This window comes from Ursus americanus, chromosome 36 (assembly GCF_024610735.1).
Source record: "Ursus americanus isolate L20-20 chromosome 36, mUrsAme1.1.p, whole genome shotgun sequence".
NCBI classification, from domain to species: Eukaryota; Metazoa; Chordata; class Mammalia; order Carnivora; family Ursidae; genus Ursus; species Ursus americanus.
The window spans coordinates 12,141,579-12,161,550 of NC_142162.1; the positions used below are offsets into that span (position 1 = coordinate 12,141,579).

Here is a 19,972-nt window from a genome sequence, read left to right on the forward strand (position 1 = left end):
CCCCCACCTCTCCTCCCTCTGCCAACCACCAGTTCTCTGTATTAATGTCTCTGTTTCTGCTCTTTTTGTTACAGGATAACAGAGGTATTAATAATAACTAATACAAATTTTGAAAAAGAAGTTATTTTTTAAGTATAGTTTTTTCCCAACTCCCTACACTGTTGTATTAATAGTGAAAAAGTATTTTTTTAACGTGTTGCTCTTATAAGTAGCCAATACTACGCTGAAGGCTGAACAAAAATGCTTATTACGTAAGTTTATGTACAGCTACAGAATATCGTTACCCTTTCTTTCGGAACATTATCAAGATCATTGAGTTAACCAAGGTATGTGTGTGCCTTTGTGTTTTAACAGGTACCAGTCAGTGGCCCAGACCTGGAGGGCAAGCTCCTTCATCCCCAAGCTATGAAAACTCACTCCACTCCCTGGTAAGAGCCTCTTAGGAATATACAGGTCACTTTTATCTGATAGTGCGGAGTACATTTTTTCAGTAAATCTTGAGTAACAGTGAAAAAACAGTAGGATAGCATTACACACGAATTCTTTGCTAACAAATGGCCTGATGTAGTTTAACAATATAAGATACACTGGGTGTGCCTTTTGCCATCTGTTCTTTGGGTCCTCAGGCTTCTGGTCTCGGGACAGCTGGTGTTAAAATAGAGTTATGGGATTTTTGCTTGATAAATCTAGAGTTTAATTCTTCTGTACTTTTATGTGTACATGTAAGAGAAAACAAACAAAAAGGCACAGAGACCAAGTAAAAGGAAAAAAATTAGTCCAACAGTGGAAAACGATGTATTTTACTCTTTCTCATGTGACTATTCTGTATATGGTTTATTACATTTCCATTAAAAGTTTAAAATGTAATTATCAATTATATTTTTCATGAAAATGTTATTTCCCATGTTTTCTTTTTTTAAAAAAAGGTATTGTGTTAATTGTAAAAGCAAAAATGTTATTTAACAAAACGAATAAGGCAGCAGAATAAAGGAGCCTGTCTAGGTATCGAGCGCGAAGAATTTGTGGTAGAATGTTAACTGCTGTTGCTTTTCAATGCTTAGCACAGAATTACAAAGTATTATAAATACAAAATAAGGATGACTTGATGGAATGCTAAGTCATGCTATCATTCAATAATTCCAGGTTGCAAATAGAAAAGTTCTTTTTCTGTGACTAACAGAACAATTGAAAGGAAAGTCTTCTTCTCTCATATTTTGCAAGCAAATATAAGCAGTGTGTGCTGTTTAGATGCTAACCTTATAACTTTGCTGTTAAATCCCAGCCTTCTCATACCTTAATACAAGTAGATCTTGCAGATCTCCGCGTTAACTTTACTAACATGTTATGCTGACATGCACATCAGCTATTTCCTCATCTCTTTTGGAGTTAATCTTAACCTGTGCTTTGCCTCCTGTTCTGTCTTGACTTTGCCAGAAAAATCGAGTTGAGCAGCAACTTCACGAGCATTTGCAAGATGCAATGTCCTTCTTAAAGGATGTCTGTGAGGTACTATTTCTTTTAGATGGTGCCTTTTTTGTGTTTCAATTAATTATACTTCCTATTATCCATTTAAAATCTACAGACTCCAAAGTCTTTTAAAATCAAACAATGACCATTTTCGTTTTTGTACAGTATGTAAGAATAGACTTTTGTTCTTTTATGTTATTGAGAATGATTCCTTTTAAAAGAGCTCTACTGGCATGTGCTTTTGATTTTTAAAATTCTAATATGTTTGTGTATGGGGCATGTGTGTATCCACAGACAATATCATTTCCTCAGTTTTGTGAAAGAGCATATTTGGATGTATTCACCATTTCAGATAGGTATGCTTTATTCACTTAAAAAAAATTACAGCTTAAACTTGACGGATTTGAGGACACTTCCCTAAATTGCCCACATTTCACAGATCATTATTAAAGTCCAGGTTATCTTTTTTTATCACCTGTAATTATCAGACACAGCAGAATAGCCTTCACCTTTTGTAGGAAGCTAAAAGAAATGGCCTCATGGTAGATCGGTAAATAGAGTTACATGAAGCAGTGATTTGTTTCTGAAGCTTTGTTAATTTTGCATAGTCAACAAATATCCTTTCTTTGATTCTTGATTGTAGTGCAGGTAGTTGCTTTTGAAGCTACTTGGTAGTACATTTTACTTGCTGACTTCCATATATCCCAAAGTAGAAAACATAGCAGTTTAATAATTTAACAGATACCAGCAGTAACCTCCATGTCTTTTTTCAATCCCGACAGCAATCTCGAATGGAGGATCGCTTAGACAGACTGGATGATGCTATCCATGTGCTGCGGAACCATGCTGTGGGACCGTCCACCAGTTTGCCTGCTGGTCACAGTGATATACACAGTTTATTGGGACCATCCCATAATGCACCAATTGGAAGCCTCAATTCAAACTATGGTGGATCAAGCCTTGTTACAAGCAGTCGATCTGCTTCAATGGTAAAATAGTGCTCATTTCTTTTGTAATAACCACTAAAACCTATAGTCCTCAGTGTTTTTCATGAAATCTTCGAAAGTGAGGGTCCTTCTTTTTTAAAAACACTTTTTGGACAGGGTCATTGGCTGAGCATTGGCCCTTAAAGTCCTGATACGATCATGTGCAAAGAGCTTTAACTTTCAACAAGATCATTTTAGTTTAAACTTCGATTTTTTTTTTCCAGATGTGTGGCCAGAACAGTTTTGCCTTGAAATAGTGTGTAGGAAGTCTGAAGAGCAAAAACAGTAAAGCAAGATTGAATTTCAAGGGGTCTGGTCTAGAAAGCTTGTTTAGTATAATTCAGAACCGACCTTTAAAAGCAGAAGGAATGTGAAATTATTTGTACCAGTCCAAATTTAAGCTTTATTACCAAATAAAGAAAAAATGGGTAGTTTAGCTGTAATTTAAGTGACAATGAAAGGAAACAATGTTCAATTAATTTCTGAAGAGAATAAAATAATTTAATCCATCTTTTCAAAAACATAATTCTTTAGAGAGAAAAAAGTAAAATTTTTCAGCAAATCAAAAATTCTGTTGTATGTCCTATGTTATTTTTTGTCCAGATTGTCTCTTAAAGGAATGAAGCTCTTTTTGAACCTGCAATTTAACTGGTGACATGTGTTCGAATGTTTATAGCATTGTTTTTAGGATTTATTGCATACTATGAACTATTCTCCTATGAAACAGATTTCTAGCTGTGAGCCATGTGATCAAGGGTAAAATTCACCTATCATCGAAATAATTAGGTGCCCCAAATGCCGAAGGCTTGTGTTCTATAAAATAGGATTGGTTCCAGATTTTCACATTCACATGTCAGACAGCCATTTATATTCATTTTGGAGCAGCTGAAGTAAACATAAAACACGGCTGCCTAGTTTCCTGAGTACAGTGTTTTTGTCAACATAGGTGACATTAGATGCCTGCATACCTTAACCAGTTTTGGGGTTTGTTTTTTTTTTTTCAGAGTCAGAAGATCTTGAAATTCAGGCTCCTTCTAAATTTTTGTTGCTTTCAGTAAGCTAATAAAATGTGAAAACATTTAAAATTATGAAAGTTATAGAAATATAAGGGGTTATTATCACTGTTAGTAGTAATATTAAAATATCAGTAGTGTAATAAGATAGCATTTGTTGCAAATATAAATGTAGAATGTCAAATAATTATTGTTTTGTTGAAATAACTGCTTATGCTTATTAGGAAGAATGACTTGAAAATCAATCTATTTGCATCCCAGGTTTGTCTGAACTGCAACATTTGAAGTTATTCCTTCACCTCTTAATCTTTTTTTAATTCTTCCCTGTTAATAGCTCACTGCTCCTATACAATATTTGATAGAGCTGTGGCTCCTCCCAATTAAATGTAGAGTTTATATAAAAATGGAACTTCTGTCTTCGGAAGGTTGTTTTTATGAACTTTGCATATGAGTTGGAAAGAGACTTTTCAAAATCCAGTCCTACAAAGCCATGTAGAAATCTGGTGTATTTTAGGACTTGGGGAGGGAAAAATTGTTTCATTAGATATTGCCCTGAAGCCTTTAATTAAAAAAGTAGCTTCCATTATATCCTCTAGGAATATGCTGCTTACTTCAGAGCATTAACAAAAAGGCTGCCAGAAGTATTCTTTTAAAAGGGAAAAAAAAAGAAAAGTAGTCTAGAAAAAAGTCTTCTCAACGGGAGGTGCGTCTGGTTTAGTCTGAGCGGCAGCAGCAGTGCTACAGCAGCTAAGCCCGCGCTGTTGCTCGGCGTGCCCGCCGCGGTCCTCTCTCCAGTTCTTACAGCCTTCTTGGAGGACATCGAGCTGGCGAAAGTCTGCCAGACGGCACCTGCTGTATCCACCCCATCCAGACACAGTCGGTAGTGGAGGTGGAGCCACAGATGTTTCTGACAGGCTTACCCTCAAAATATGAAACTTACTAACTGACAAAAATAATCTGAAACTGTCAGGTGAGTCACTGTTCATCTCTCATCCTTCTGAAATGAGCAGTTTAGCTGTGAGTTCTCACTTCTCAATTTCAGCAAAAAGATCGAAGGATTGAATGAAATGAAGCTCATAGTCAGCTAGTGACTCTCCCAGCTAAGTCTTAGGCATCCCCCTGAGGAAGATTCTTATCCTGCTGGCTCTTATGACGTCTGAGGAGCCAGGTGCCCCCTGCTTACACGCCCAGTACCCACCTATAGGAAATCAACTCTTTTCATATTATTGGAAGGTGTATAATTTGGGGGGGGGGGAGGCATATTATTATAGCTCTTGCCAGCCAGCTTCAGAATTAATCTCCTTTTATTATTCCCTCTGGCCCCTCTGTATTCTAACAGATGTTGACTAAGAAATGACACAATTTTACATTCTGGAATCACTTTTCCTTTTTGGTCCGGTTTGACTTTCTGGTAGTTTTTATACTTTTCCTTTTTATTAACATAAATTAGTATTTGTTTTAAAGGTGTCTAAAAACGTGAGGTTACATGGCCAAAATTACGAAGTAACTACAGAAATACCGGTTTATCAACAATTTTGTATCATCATCTAGAATTTGTAAGGTCAGCTTCTCTCTAAAATATGTAATTTTCATCGTTCCATTTATTTTCTGCAGAGAATAGTATTAATTCTAATAAACAAATACCATTTCAGGAATTCCAGAGAACATTCAAATAAAATTTTTGTTCTCATGGGCATTTACTGTAGGTCACCATCCTAATTGCAGGTTTTAAATATGATATTGCTTTCTCCCCTAGCATTTAGAAGAAAGATCAGCATACTTCTGTAAAAGGCCAGATAAGTGAATATTTTCAGCTTTGAAGGCTGTATGATCTCTGTCACAACTACTTAACTCTAACATTGTAACATGAAAGCAGCCATAGAGATTATGAAAACAAGTGGGTGTGGCTGTGTTCCAATAAAACTTCATTTATGGAAAAAAAAAGAAAGAGCTCCTTAATACCAGGACCAGATTTGACCAACAGGCCACACCTTGCCAGTTTTTGAATTAGAACATAAATTAGCTTCCCAGTGCAGGTAACGAGCGTTAGCAAGTTTGGTTTTTTTTTCTTTTTCCTGGAGCCTTGTAACTGTTTGCTTATTTTTTTAATGATTAGTTTGGGAGTTTTGTTGAAATAGATGGAGTATTTGATTGAGGTAAGCCAGAATACACTTAGAGTAGAAGAATAAGAGTTGACGTCAAGATAAAAGTGGTAAAGACAGCTCAGCTCGCAGCTGCAGTGCTATCAAGATTACTTGTGGTGTAAGGCTACTTAGACAGATTTAATCAAAATAGTGTCCCTTGGTTAGGGAAATAACTTTGTTGCTGATAAACTTTCTTTACGTTGTTTTCAGTTATAAGAAGATTATGTCAGTAAAAGTCATCCATAGCTGATAGTATTGATTTGTGGAAGATCCATCTTCTTGTCTTGTAGATAAAATAATAGGTATTTTTTTTATTATTCCAGAGAAAGATTTTTATATTTCACACCAAGGAGATAAGATTACCAATTGCCAAAAACCTATGTTAATAGGAGCCAAAATCAAAAGACTTAATTTTGACTGTTACTTTTAACTGAACTTGACCAGCCTCAAAGTTTAGAATTAAATGGCGTTTCAAACACAGAAAGCTTTTAACATTATTTCAGCTATCTAATACAAAAATTAAATTTTTAGAAAGATCACTATGTTAGAAAAAGAAACTAAAAAATTGATAATTCCTGCTTTTTAAAATATAATTAGTATAGCCAGCCTGGTGTAGTTAATATTTGCTCTTATTTTTGAATGTGGTTAACATTTTCATTTACTTAATTTCATATTCCCTTTCAATATTTTTGATGATTTCTCCATATTTGCTGAATGCAAATATAAAACTTAAGACTTTTTTGTCAGATACTCTTACTAGGATTTGACTGGTAATACTGTTTAAATTTTAAAGCACAAAATCAGGGTTTTTAGAACTATTAAAATGTCAGCATTGGACTTCAGTTTTTCTCCCACTTATTTAGTGTAAGAATAAACTCTTGGAATAAACTGTTGACAGGAAAAAATACTGGTATTAAGTAGAAAACTGAAAAGGACTAGAATTGTTAATTTTATTGGGGCATTATGAAGAGGTCTCAACAGTATGAAGTTATTGTATGCCATATCTGTTTATGGCTGTGTAATATCTAGACTAATGAGGCCCAGTGAGATGGCTCATGGTACCACTTTTATCTTTAACAGAAAGTACTCTTTCCTCTAACAGTGATTTCACCTTCATACTAAGTTATATTAGAAGTTTTTTGTATTAATGGAAGCTTGATGCAAATCTTAAAAAGTTCCTTATTTAATGATATAAAATTTTATCCATGAGGTCTTTTGATTTCTTTATTATAAGTACTGAGGAAATTTAATCCAACCATTTCTTTTAAATTTTTTTTAATTGTTCAGTTACAATTTTAATTGTTACCAAGCTGTGGTTGGAGATGTCTGGTGTTCTTGTATGAAGCAGAATAAATAATGTTAAATTGTAGGATTTAAAGTTTCTTATATAATGATTTAAAAATATAAATTATGCCATTTTCTAAATCCTAAAGCAGTTAGAGAATAGTTCTAAAAGACATAAGATGAAGTTATTAAAGACTAACAGGCAAATAAAGTAATATTTATTCAAAATTAGTACTCTTGTCACATAGTCAATTTGAAATTCTTTTAACCTTACATTTAGACAGTATTTAATTTAGTAGTATAGGTTCGTATGCCATAGAAATTGTGTGTCTAGGTTTCAAAAAAATTGAAGGAGTTTATTTTTAACTCTATTTTACTTTTTCTAACCAATTTTTTTCCTGAATGGGCAATTTAATTTTTTTCATTGAAAAAACTACATTATAGTGGTTTTAAAGAGATTTGATACCATTTTTTAAATTCAGAATTGTGTCAAATGGCAACTTTTTAAAGTTTGAAAACTATATAGGTTATATATTTATGGTGATATCATTAAAAAGGCACCACATTCTACCAAGTTTCTAGCTTAAAAACCCCTCTTTAGGTAAAACGAAATACATACAGAACATAAAGATCCTTTAATCAGTCTGTAGATTAATACTGATTAATTTAAATCATTAGTATTCAGTGAACAGTACAAATGAAACAAATTATTAGAATAGAATTCAGAATCAGAGAGGAATTCATACTGAGTACTTTTCAGTCTGCTCCTTAATTCACAAGACCTCTTATTCATCAACTAATTAGATTTAGCATTTTTCTATTGTGGGTGCTAAAGCAATTGGCCAAATTAAATGAAAACAGGTCCCTTGTTGGGTGCTCCCACAAAAGTAAGGCCATACACAGATTGTGAAGATTCAGAATGCAGGATGATGTCATTTAATGAGATGGGCCTTTTATTCTGAAATAGAGCTCTTCATAATAATTGAAATTTAGAGCATAGCAGGCCTAGGGGTTTGCCTTCCCCTGCTTACTCCCCCAGTAGCAGCAGCCTGTCAGCTGTATGCTAACGAGAGGAACAATTAAACATGGGGTCCTATCTGGCTGGCCCAGTCTCTGAGCTCAGACAAAGAACTGTTTATACACCTGTTGTGTCTGTGGACAGAGCCATTTGAATGGGTAGCTGCAGATTAAAAGGAGGACATGGGAGCCAATGTGAGCAAGGGTTAAATAGAACTTTAAGAACTGTGAAAGTCAAATTCTCCAGAAAATATATGAGGACCATTTGCAGGGGGAATCAAGTTACCAAAAAAAAAGTTCCTGCTAACTTCATTAACATGAAAAACTCCAGACTTCCAGCTTTCTGCTAGTCTGAAGCCATTTTTTAGGGGTTTAATTTTTTTTTTTTCTTTTTGGGAGCCAAAAAAATACTTACTTTGTAGTATTCCAAAGAGATGAAAATAATTTGCTGGCGTTTATATCCCAAAACAAATTGATCAATGGTCTGATTTTCCTTCAGGTCAAGGCAAAATCCCTAAGACTTACATAGATAATGATCTTTTGTCTGCCAGTCCTTTCATCAGAAAGGAAATGATGGAACAATTTTATTAGTTGAGATTCAGAAAATCAAAGAATTGTTTTTACTAATAAAATAAAAAGAAGTAAGAATTCAGAAGATGCGTCATCACTTATCCCTTGGATGGAAATTCAGTCTGTGGCTGTTTGACGGTATTGTCTTACAGAGCTGTAAAATGAGTTGTACACATACAGTATAGAGTAAATATACATATGTTTAAAAGTTTAAGTTTTAAAAGGCTGTTTTCTTTTAAGTTACTTGGTATGATAGCTCAAAATACTAGGTAAGAACAATTTAGCACATATTACAAAGGTCACGGGAACTTTTAAGTTCACATTATAAACACAGACACAGAAATCTTAGCTTTTACTTTGTCCTGCAATGATTTCTTCAGCCAGTCAAAATTGTTCTCATGCTATTTATCTTTAGAATAGGCTTAGGCTCCTAAAGTCCCAAAGATTTTGCAGCTACATATATTGTATTTATACTATACTTACTTTTATAAGTGGGATTTTTGAACTGACCGCTCCTTAGATCATTAAGTAGTTCATAGCAAGCAAAGAAAGCAACTAATCCTCAGCAATGACTAATCCTCAAATAAATTTAAAAGTAGATAGGGAATACATTAAGTGGGTTTTTAAAAACTACATTAAAGGGGTGCCTGGATGGATCAGTCAGTTAAGTGTCTGATTCTAGATTTTGGCTTAGGTCGTGAGAGATGGAGCCCCACCTCAGGCTCTGCGCTGGGCGTGGAGTCTGCTTAAGATTGTCTCTCTCTCTCTCTCTCCCTCTGCTCCCCGCTCCTGCGCCACCCTCCCTCAGAAAAATTAAAAAAGAAAAACTACATTAAAGATAAGAATAAGGGTGGAGAACAGACATTTCTTAAAAAGTGTGGTGAAAGACCTGATGTGTTCTAATCAAGTCCAGTACCAAATGGCCTTGTTGCTGAAACTTTGCTTTGGTGCCTTTTGTTTAGCCCACAGGAAACCAATGGATAAACTTGCATAGGGGTATTTATACCTCTTAGGGTAAAATCCATATAAAGTCATGCAAGATAAAAGCTATATTAATTACTCAAGAGAGATTCAAAGCAGAAGAGTTTGCTGGGATTGAAGAATTTGTTGAAAAACAGTGATTCTTATATGTAACTCCAAGCAATAAACCTCTTTAATTAGGGGCGCCTGGGTGGCACAGCGGTTAAGCGCCTGCCTTCGGCTCAGGACGTGATCCCGGCATTATGGGATCGAGCCCCACATCAGGCTCCTCCACTAGGAGCCTGCTTCTTCCTCTCCCACTCGCCCTGCTTGTGTTCCCTCTCTCGCTGGCTATCTCTGTTAAATAAATAAATAAAATCTTTAAAAAAAAATAAATAAACCTCTTTAATTAAAGGCTTAATCTTGTAGTCAACACATGTGCTACCGTTCTAATAAAAAGCTTCATTTGTAACCAGTTTTTCTAAAAATACTACTACAGCTAAAATACTTGGTGGTATTTGCATGCCTTACCTTCTAATTTTAGGCTAATTGTGATTTATGTAAGTTTGATTGAAACAGAATAAAAATATATATCATTTTTGTTGCCTGGCAATGCAGAACTTTTGTTTTAAGTTAATTCCATTTTGTATCGGTTTTGCTGCTCTTTTTAAATTTTTGAGGGAGGCAGAGGAAGAAGAAAAAACAAGACACTATATATGTGTGTGTGAGGAAAGGGTATACGAAAGTATAGATAAATACTATTATTACTTGGAGTGTAGCAATATTTTGTTAAATGCAAATTCATACATATGGAATATGCATATGGAATAGATTTTCAGATTGATTGATGTAGGATTATTAATAGATACTATAATGTGTAGTGCTTTATGGCTTATAGAGTGCTTTATCTCTCCTAGCTCATTTGCTTCACACAACAACCTTCTGTTGGATATAAAATTTGAAAGTTGGAATTTTTTTTTATATATTTTGATTCAAAAGCAGTGGTACCATCAAGCCTTTTGAAATCCAGAAATCAGAAATAGCATCCCAAAAAAGTTGTTAAATTCAAATGAGTGATAGATGTCATTTTTTCTATTAAACCCATTAAAATTTAACAATTTTTGCCCCTGAACTGTCTTGACTTTTTTCTTTTCTTTTCTTTTTTTAATTTTAGGTTGGAACTCATCGAGAAGACTCTGTCAGTCTCAATGGCAATCATTCAGTCCTGTCTAGTACAGTCACTGCTTCAAGCACAGACTTGAACCACAAAACACAAGAAAATTTTAGAGGTAACTATATTGTTGGTTTTCAGCAGTAATGATGCATACAGAGATATCACTTGGAACACTGTCATCTTTCTTACAAGCAGACTGACATCTATGAGTCGAAAGCCATCTTTGGTGAGGCAATTCCAAACACTAGTGCTACTGAATATAGAGGGTAGATATTTAGGGTTCCAGTTGCCCCATTTGGCTTATAACTAATATTAAGACCATCAAAGTAAGGTTTTCCCAGTTATATTTAACCATGCAACCCATTTTATTGTGTTTATCTGGGAAAATGTTAAAGCTTATTTCCTTTACCTTACCAGCATCTTAGAAGTCAGTTTCTAAACTGCTTCAAATTTCTTATACTTGTTCGGTTGTTAAGTAGTGCCTGAAAGTAAGCATTAGAGTGACCATCAAGGTGAGACTTCTTCTTTTATTTTTTTTTTAAGATTTAAAAAAAGGGGGGGGGCGGCGCCTGGGTGGCACAGCGGTTAAGCGTCTGCTTTCGGCTCAGGGCGTGATCCTGGCGTTATGGGATCGAGCCCCACATCAGGCTCCTCCGCTATGAGCCTGCTTCTTCCTCTCCCACTCCCCCTGCTTGTGTTCCCTCTCTCACTGGCTGTCTCTATCTCTGTCAAATAAATAAAATCTTTAAAAAAAAAAAGATTTATTAATTTATTTGGGGGGGGTTGCTGAGGGAGGGGGAGAGAGAGAATCTCAAGCAGACTCCCCGCTGAACGTGGAGTCTGACGCTTAACCCACTGAGCCACCCAGGCACGCCAGACTACTTCTTTTAAATACAGATGCTTTAAATATAATTTTCTCCAAGGTTTGTGGATCTGTTCTTTCCAGCTCTAAATAGTATATTATTCTACATCTTCAGATTTCCATCATAGTCCTGTAACAAGTAAAAACATTCACCATCTAGAAGGCCTTTTACTGTCTTAGTTCTAATTCTGGACATTTATGTTTCTTTGTCTCTTTGTTAGGTGGCTTGCAAAGTCAGTCTGGAACTGTTGTTCCAGCAGAAATCAAGACTGAAAACAAAGAAAAAGATGAAAACCTTCATGAACCTCCTTCATCAGATGACATGAAATCAGATGATGAATCCTCCCAAAAAGATATCAAGGTTTCATCTAGAGGCAGAACAAGGTATTTGTTAGCATCCAGTATTACATTTCACTCACGTGCCATGGGTGAAAATACTTGGAGAATTGAAGGCTGTCATGCATTTATTAACTGTCAGCTATGTTCTAGACTGTGTTAGGACCTCATTGGTACCTCATTTAGTGCTCATGACATCCCTAAAAGGGGAGGCATATGACGCTGACTCCAAAATTATGTATTCCATTATACCATAGTATTTTAGGGCCTACATATAAAAAAGAATTATATCTCTCCCTTCAGTTAGAGCACAAAATAATTAAATTGTACATTTGGAGACATTTAGATACATTCCACCAATAAATACTTGATTATATTATTTTAACACTATGTTTATGATAAAAATCTATTGTATCATTTAAACCAGGGGTCAGCAAACTATGGCCCATGGGCCAAATCTAGCCTATAGCCTATTTTTATAAATAAAGTTTTATTGGAACACTGCCATATCCCATTCATTTGCATATGGTCTATGGCTGCTTTCCTAATGCAGTGGCAGATTTGGGTAGTTACAGCAGGGACCAGATGGCCCACAAAGCTGAAAATATTTACTATCTGGCCCTTTACAGAAGAAGTTTCCCAACTCTTGATTTAAACAATAATTTGAGAAGAGTATGGAAAAGGAAGTACTCCAGGTGGACTGATGTTGTTGGGGAGGGTTCTCTAGAAATCAGACTTGACCTTGCTTTTCAGTATGGATATTGACACACAGAACATTAGTTTCAAATGATTTCCAGATTCTTCACTCAGATTTTTCTTCTAGTTCTACATTAAATTTAGATGGTTTGGTATATTTTTGGCATGTCCTATTTGTTGGCATCAATAATATGTATATATCACATATAGGTATTTAAAACATTGTTCTTTGTATTAAATTAGGGTGCAAAGGAGACCACAATGAGTATAGTAGATATAGCTAAAAAAATTAAATTGAAAATTAATTTAAAAATTAAATCTTAAGGTTCTAATACTATCTTTTTTTTTTTTTTTTTTTTAAGATTTTATTTGTTTATCTGAGAAGAGAGCGAGAGCGAGCCTGATCTGGGGGGAGGAGGTGGGAGGAACAGACTCCGGGCTCAGCAGGGAGCCCAGGACTCTGGGATCATGACCTGAGCTGAAGGCAGATGTTTAACTGACTGAGTCACCCAGGTGTCCCTTAATACTGTCATTTTAATATGCGTTGTACTCAGTTGTGGAGGGGCATGAAGAAGTAAAAATTGGGTCAGGAAATCCAGAGACTACTCCTTTGAGGCATCTTAATTCTTTAATACTTTTATTATTCAAATAGAATGTTAAGAGAAATAATTTGTATCTTTCCTTCTTATCATCTTTTCATCTTAAAGGTCAGAGTTTAGCAAACTTTCCATGTAAAGGGTAGACAGTATCTATTTTAGGTTTTGTGGGCCATTGTGTCTCTGTAGCAACTACTCAACTCTACCATTGTAATAAAAGCAGCCAAAGACAATACATTAACAAGTGAGCGTGGCTCTTTGAATAAAATTTTATGTAAGAAAACAGGGAGCCAGCTCATGGGCCATAGTTTGCTGAACCCTGTTATATAGGTCATGAGAAATTGAGAAGGCAGTATAACAGTTTACTAATAACAGTAATGCTTAGTAATTAATGATAGCTAATAGGTTAATAATGTGTTCTTTAGATAAATAAAGTTAACCTGGAGTTGAGTTATGGCTCCATTGCATACTTGCCAAGTGACCCTGGACAAGTTATTAAAACTCTCTGAGCTTTAAGGGTTTTTTTCTCTAAAAAGAGACTTTCTATTATAGGATTCTTATGGAAATAAACTGAAAATGATGCATATAAAGCCCTTTGCACACTCTTTTGCATGCAGTAAATACCCAGTAAGATACTATAGTTACTGTTATCACAATGATAATTTTAGTATGTGGTGTAGCCTTGCTTCTGTGGAACACTTACCTGGGTCCTTGTCATTACACTGCCACTAATTAACTGTGTGATCCTAGGATAGTCACAGATTTCTCTAGATCTGGCAGTAGTTCTCAGCCCTAATGCACAAAATCCTGAAACATTTTAGAAATACTGGTTGTCTTGGCCCCAACCCAAGCTCACTAAGTCAGCATCTCTGGTAGTGGGACTGTTAAAACCTGTGTTTTTCAAGTGCCCCTGAAGATTCTGATGGGTGGACACATTTGGAAACCTTTGGGCTAGATGATCTGTGAAGTTTCTTTGAAGTGAAAGAGCTAGTGATTCTATTATAAAAGAGTATTTGTATGTAATTCTTGACAATTAGCTAGTAAAAATCTCTTGTGTACTTAATCTTTATTACGGTACTCAGGTTTATTGGAGAAAACATCTATTCTTTGTGCATATTATTACAGGATTCTGAGAGGCTCCTCTCAGTCATTTATTTCTGAAATATAAATAGAATTTTCTAAAAGTTATTCCAGATCATCTCCCTCAAATGTTTTTGTTTTTCTGATCACTTAATCTGTTTTCATTACAGAAATTTGGAAAATACAGAAAAGAACCCAAAAAATCACAAGAAACTGAACTATCAACTTTTTAAGGAATAGATATCCCATAACTATAGTTTAAATTGGAATTTAACTGGATATAAGTTTTACAATATCTTTTTTCATGTAACAGTATATTTTTAATATTTTCATTTGTCCCTGAGTTTTCTCAAATGTTTTTTCCTTTGTTTTTTGCCAGCTTTATTGAGGTTTAATTCACATACATATATAATAAAATACACCAAATTTTAAGTGTACAGTTTTTGTCCTTTGGCAAATGTATATGGTCTTATAATCACCACAACATTAATAATATAGAATATTTCTACCAAAAAGTTTCCTTATGCCCCTTGGTAATCGGTACCCTTCTTCCATCCCCTGGCAGCCATTCATCTGCTTTCCATTACTAGAGCTTTGTCTTTTCTAGAGCTTCATGTAAATCATACAGTGTGTAGTCTCGTGTCTGGCATCTTTTACTTATTAGCACAATCTGCAGCTTAATTTTTAGAAACTACATAGTAGACAGTTGTCTGGATGTACTGTGATTTATTTAACCTGTGTCCTGTTATTGGACTCCCAATTAGTTGCTAAAGTAAATAATTCTGTGATCAACTTTTTTACAATAAATTCCTATGTACATCTCTAATTATATCCTTAGGATAAATTTCTAAAGTTGGAATTGCTGATCAAGATGTAATGAACATTTTAAGGCTTCGGGTTCATTTTGCCAATTTGTCCTTGAAAAAACTTGTTCCATTTGATTCATGGTTTTTTTTTAAGATTTTATTTATTTATTAGAGGGTGAGAGCATGCACACGAGAAAGAGAGAGAGCAGAGGAGGAGGGAGAAGCAGACTCCTCACTGAGCAGGGAGCCCAACACAGGGCTCAATCCCAGGACCCCAAGACCATGACTGAGCCAAGGGCAGACACCCAACAGACTGAGCCACCCAGGCGCCCCATGACTCATGTTTTAGAATCATTGCCACTGACAATATTTCTCTCTGAAACAAAAAGTAGTCCTTTTCTGAGATACTTCTCTCATTCTGTGTCATAAGCTTTTCTTCCTCCTTCTCACTAGGTAAGAAAAAAAACAAAAACAAAAGCATTTGAGGGAGATGATTTGGAATATATTTAGGAGCACAGGTTAGGCAAATTATAATACATTAGTGTAGTAGGACAGTGCTTCTCAGACCTTAATGTACATATGAACCAGCCAGGGATCTTGTTAAAGTGTAGCTTCCAATTCAGTAGGCTTGCAGTAGCACTTGAGTCTGTGTTTTTAACAAGCTCCCAGTAATGCTGATGGTGCTGATCACTTTCTGAGTATCAAGGCACTAGAATATTATGTAGTCATTCAAATTACGTTTATAAAGAGTTGCCCTAGTATGGAGAAGTGTTTATGCTGAACGTGCAATGGAAAATGCGTTTTAAAATGTATGCGGTCAGGTTCCTGGGTGGCTCAGTTGGTTGAGTGTCTGAATCTTAATTTCAGCTCAGGTCGTGATCTCAGGGTTGTGAGATCAAGCCCTGCATCAAGCTCCACGTTCAGCGTAGAGTCTGCTTGGGATTCTCTCTCTCCCTCTCTCTCTGCCTCTCTCCCCACTTATACATGTGTTCACTCTCTAAATAAGTAAGTAAATAAATAAATTGAAATTTTTTGAAAATGTATGTGGTGTAATTTCAAGTATATGTATATATATATGTGTGTGTATATATGTGCATTAAAGAAAGACTGGAAAGATATATGTAATCATGTTAAGTATAACTGTTTCTACTGTTTGGTAAAATTTAAAGGTAATTTTCATCTCCATCGTATAATATACAATGAGTATATCTTATTTTATAGGGATCTAATAGACATTGTCGTTACTTTGTTTTCTAGCAGTACTAATGAAGATGAGGATTTGAACCCAGAACAGAAGATAGAAAGGGAGAAAGAAAGGCGGATGGCTAACAATGCCAGAGAACGTTTACGTGTGCGGGATATTAACGAAGCATTCAAAGAGCTTGGTCGAATGTGTCAGCTCCATTTAAAGAGTGAAAAACCCCAAACAAAACTCCTTATTCTTCATCAGGCCGTGGCAGTCATCCTTAGTCTAGAACAGCAAGTAAGAGGTAAGTAGGTTCAGCAAAAATACGTAACTATTCTGCCTTAGATGGGCAAACATTTCTTTTTCCACTTGCTCTTCTGCTTGGGAAGTTGTTTGTTAAGTTCAACTAGTACTTCTGCCACTGCCTCATCTGGATCAAGTTTTCTCTGTAGTTCTCTCACCTCTATCTTTTAGTATTCATCAGTATCTATAGGCTTGGTGCTTCCCACAAACCAGTAGAGCACAGTCCTTTGAAATGTTGCAGAGAATAGCCAGCCTCTGCCTGCTGCTCAGCATTAGTGTTTTATGCCCCTTTGTTCTTGTTCTTGTTATGTCTGGTCTCCCACACTGTTGAATTTACCTGCCCAGACCTGTTTTCCTCCCTGCTCCTTCCTGTCTTCCCCATTCTCTGTACTGAACTTCTCGCCTGCTTTACCCTGGGCCATCTATTAAAATGGCCCTGCTGATTAATTGGATGCCCGATCATGGCCCCTCCTGGCTTTACTTCATATGGATGTTCTTTATACCCAGGTTAAGATGGTCTTAGGATTTATTTGTTGATCCCTGATCGGGAATGCCATGAACTTCTTGGCCTAATATGCACTGACATGCTTGTGTGTTTCCCAGGGCAAAAGTATGGTTTATTACAGGCTTATCCACCGCTGACTCAGACAAGGGCCCCAACTGTTTTATCTTTCAAGAAATTTGATGGAATCTTGAAGAAGCTTTGAAACTTCATTTTTTGAACAAGTATTTATTGCACACCTCCTGTCTCAATTACCTATATGCTAGGCCCCATCTTACCAATTAATACAAGCTTCCTGCCTTTGAAAGTTTTTACCATTGAGCTTGATTTTTTTCATATACCTCTTTGTCTTCTTATCCAAAGTTACGAATGTTTTATCGTAAGTCTTTTGCAAAGAATTATAGATGTGCCTTTGGGTTCCAAACCCTACCTCTAGCTTCTCTTCATTAAGAACAACTCTTTCTTATTTACTGGATGTTCATATGGGATTTTATTTAGAGAAAGTTGGAAAAGAAAAAACATGAGTGGGACAGACACTTACCAACTATAACCATGGACCCTCAGCATTGGTCACAGAAAGAACACTCTATCTAAGGAAACCAGAGTTGAGAGAACTTGAATACACTTGCAGGAAAACTTAACCGTAGTAATTAATTGAACCATCCACTTCCCTCCAATGTATTTAATAAGAATGATGAATAGATTATTGCATGCATAACCAATATACCATTAAAACCAGATACTTGCTCCTATTAAAGCGCTTGTTAATGTTAAGGGTAAATGTTAATGAAACCTGATTTTCAAGAATGTATAGACTCCCTGGGGATGCTCATAAAGACAGTCCGATTGTCGCCCGTTCATCTGTGGCAGAATCAGTGGTTCCTTGAGCCTTCAGTATTTGCTGTCACTTTATCAGAGTTTTTTTTTTTCAATGTGTCTGACACCTTTTAACTCACTCTGAAGGCAGTGAGGCATCTGTGTTTAGTGGTCCCAGTACATTCATCCTTCTTCAGACCCAAGATATTTTCTACCCTGACTCTACCCAGTCATTTGCTGTCAAGACTCTTGTCACCACCTGGACTGTCTGGACAGCAGTGGTGTCAGAACTTATTCCTGTGTAGCTTTCCTTCCCACTGTTTATTAGAGCTAGAATACAGAGTCATTTGTTTTAAAAACATTTCGTTTAAGATCAGAGGTACTCTCTGATCTAAGTCATCAAAATGAGAAATACCTCTGTGTTTGAAAAAAGTTGTAAACTCCACCATGCCTGGGTGGGTCTTATTCATTCACTTGTAAGATTTGACTTTGTAGTGGTTCCATGTAAGTAGCCAGGCAGAAGAGCTGAGTCTGAGAGAAGATGTAACAACTAAGTACATCCAACTGCCTATAACTTTCTGGTCACTGTTAATGGGTGCTGACTTTTCTATGCAGTGCTGGAAAGCTCTGTATAAGGAGCCATTGACTGATTAGAATTTAAAATACACTGACTGTAACTTCAGTTGGGGGCTGCTTTCGTATTCATAAAAGCCTGCCTTCCTCCCATCCTCAGACTCTGGGCTTCAAAGCCCAGAGTTTTTATTTTATGTCTTTAATGTAAAAGCCTTGGAATTCATGCAAGATCCTTCTTGAAAGGCACTCTGATGGCTATCTGTCAAAGAGGATTTAGAGCCCTTCATGCAGCCCACATACCTCTGCCTTGCTTTGGCAGCACCTTTAGAGTTTATTATGGCCATTGTCTTCTCTGGGCATTATCTCCAGCAGTTTTGCGTTATTTGAGTAATCTGTTTACTTCTGAGAGCCTCTTCATCCCTACAACGGTTCTACCCAGCAGTCCCTGGGCCCAGCAACTTCTGTAAAGAGGTACATTATGTTTACATGACTACTATGGGCATTCTTGGCACTCTTTTTCCTCACCTTCTGGTTTGGGACAGTGCTTCAAGACTACAGTCTGGCTAGCCACAACCTGTCATCCCTGGGCAAGTAGCTATATCAGGAGGGCAACCCGCAGTGTATTCTGGAGAAGAACTGGAGGAGTGGCTCCCCTTCCGAGCTTCAGATTTTACCAGAGCACTTTTTGTGCCTTGGTGCTTTGCATACCAAATTCTACTTGATCCCTGCCATTGCCAATTTAAGCCTTTCTATTATGACAATTATAATATCAACATTACAATTTTACTAATCCTCAATAGATTTTTACATATTACTTTCAAGTTTCTACTCTCATCTTTATTAACGATTAGATTAGTGATCAGACATTTACTCCTCAGATTTTCACAGGTCTGCTCAATCAGCTTACTTCCCTTCCAATAATAATTTAGGGACAATAGAACTATTAGGATTTTAGTTTCCTGGTCTCTTAGTAAGTTTGAAGATAAATGAGCTAGGACAGTGCTTCCCAAATCTGGCTGGTCCCAGAATCACCTGAGGCTTTTCCTTTTCCCAAATTTCCAGACCCTGCCCTTAGGAGATTTTAAGTTAGTTGCAGTGATATGGTAATACATGGTAGTCTTAATGTATTCATTGATAATACTCCTTGCTAAATCTTAACTGAAATGAATAAAAATAGTATTAATCCACAAGGACAGATGGGAGAAAAGATTGTAGCATCCAAATGAGAGAGCAAAATATGTATGTAAGATGAAAAGTAGACAGAGTAATTGACTTATTTAGACAGAAGAAATTAAGTGGAGCAGGGAAGAATACCAACAAGAAGCAGATCATTTTGTCCCACAAAGCTCCTAACCCCTGAAAGGCCTTATTCTTTCAAGGTGCTAATATTGGAGAAGGCATTACCTGAGAACAAGAAGATTAACTGAAGATCTGTCTGCTATGAAAAAGTTGGATCCCTTAAAGTCAAAATATCATCAGACTTCTAGAGAAGTAGCGCTGGATTCCAGGAAATAGTAGAGCAATGCCTTCAAAATTCTGAGGAAAAAGTCATTTTTAACCTAAAATTCTATATCTACCCAAACCATTAATCAAAGGGTGAA

At 36.1% G+C, this 19,972-nt stretch overlaps 1 protein-coding gene across 11 annotated transcripts in view; it reads left to right on the plus strand.

Annotated features, from left to right (window-relative positions):
- TCF12 (transcription factor 12) overlaps window positions 1-19,972 on the plus strand; it is a 352,252-nt gene that overhangs the window by 323,892 nt on the left and 8,388 nt on the right. For 6 of the 11 annotated variants that reach the window (XM_045788541.2, XM_045788596.2, XM_045788672.2 and 3 more), the window contains 6 exons: window positions 355-428; window positions 1,435-1,506; window positions 2,250-2,456; window positions 10,616-10,730; window positions 11,699-11,861; window positions 16,249-16,481. In XM_045788541.2, the coding sequence (XP_045644497.1) occupies window positions 355-428; window positions 1,435-1,506; window positions 2,250-2,456; window positions 10,616-10,730; window positions 11,699-11,861; window positions 16,249-16,481 (864 nt within the window). The remainder of the gene's footprint in view (window positions 1-354; window positions 429-1,434; window positions 1,507-2,249; window positions 2,457-10,615; window positions 10,731-11,698; window positions 11,862-16,248; window positions 16,482-19,972) is intronic. The other 5 variants (XM_045789061.2, XM_045789132.2, XM_045788790.2 and 2 more) reach the window with 3 other exon arrangements.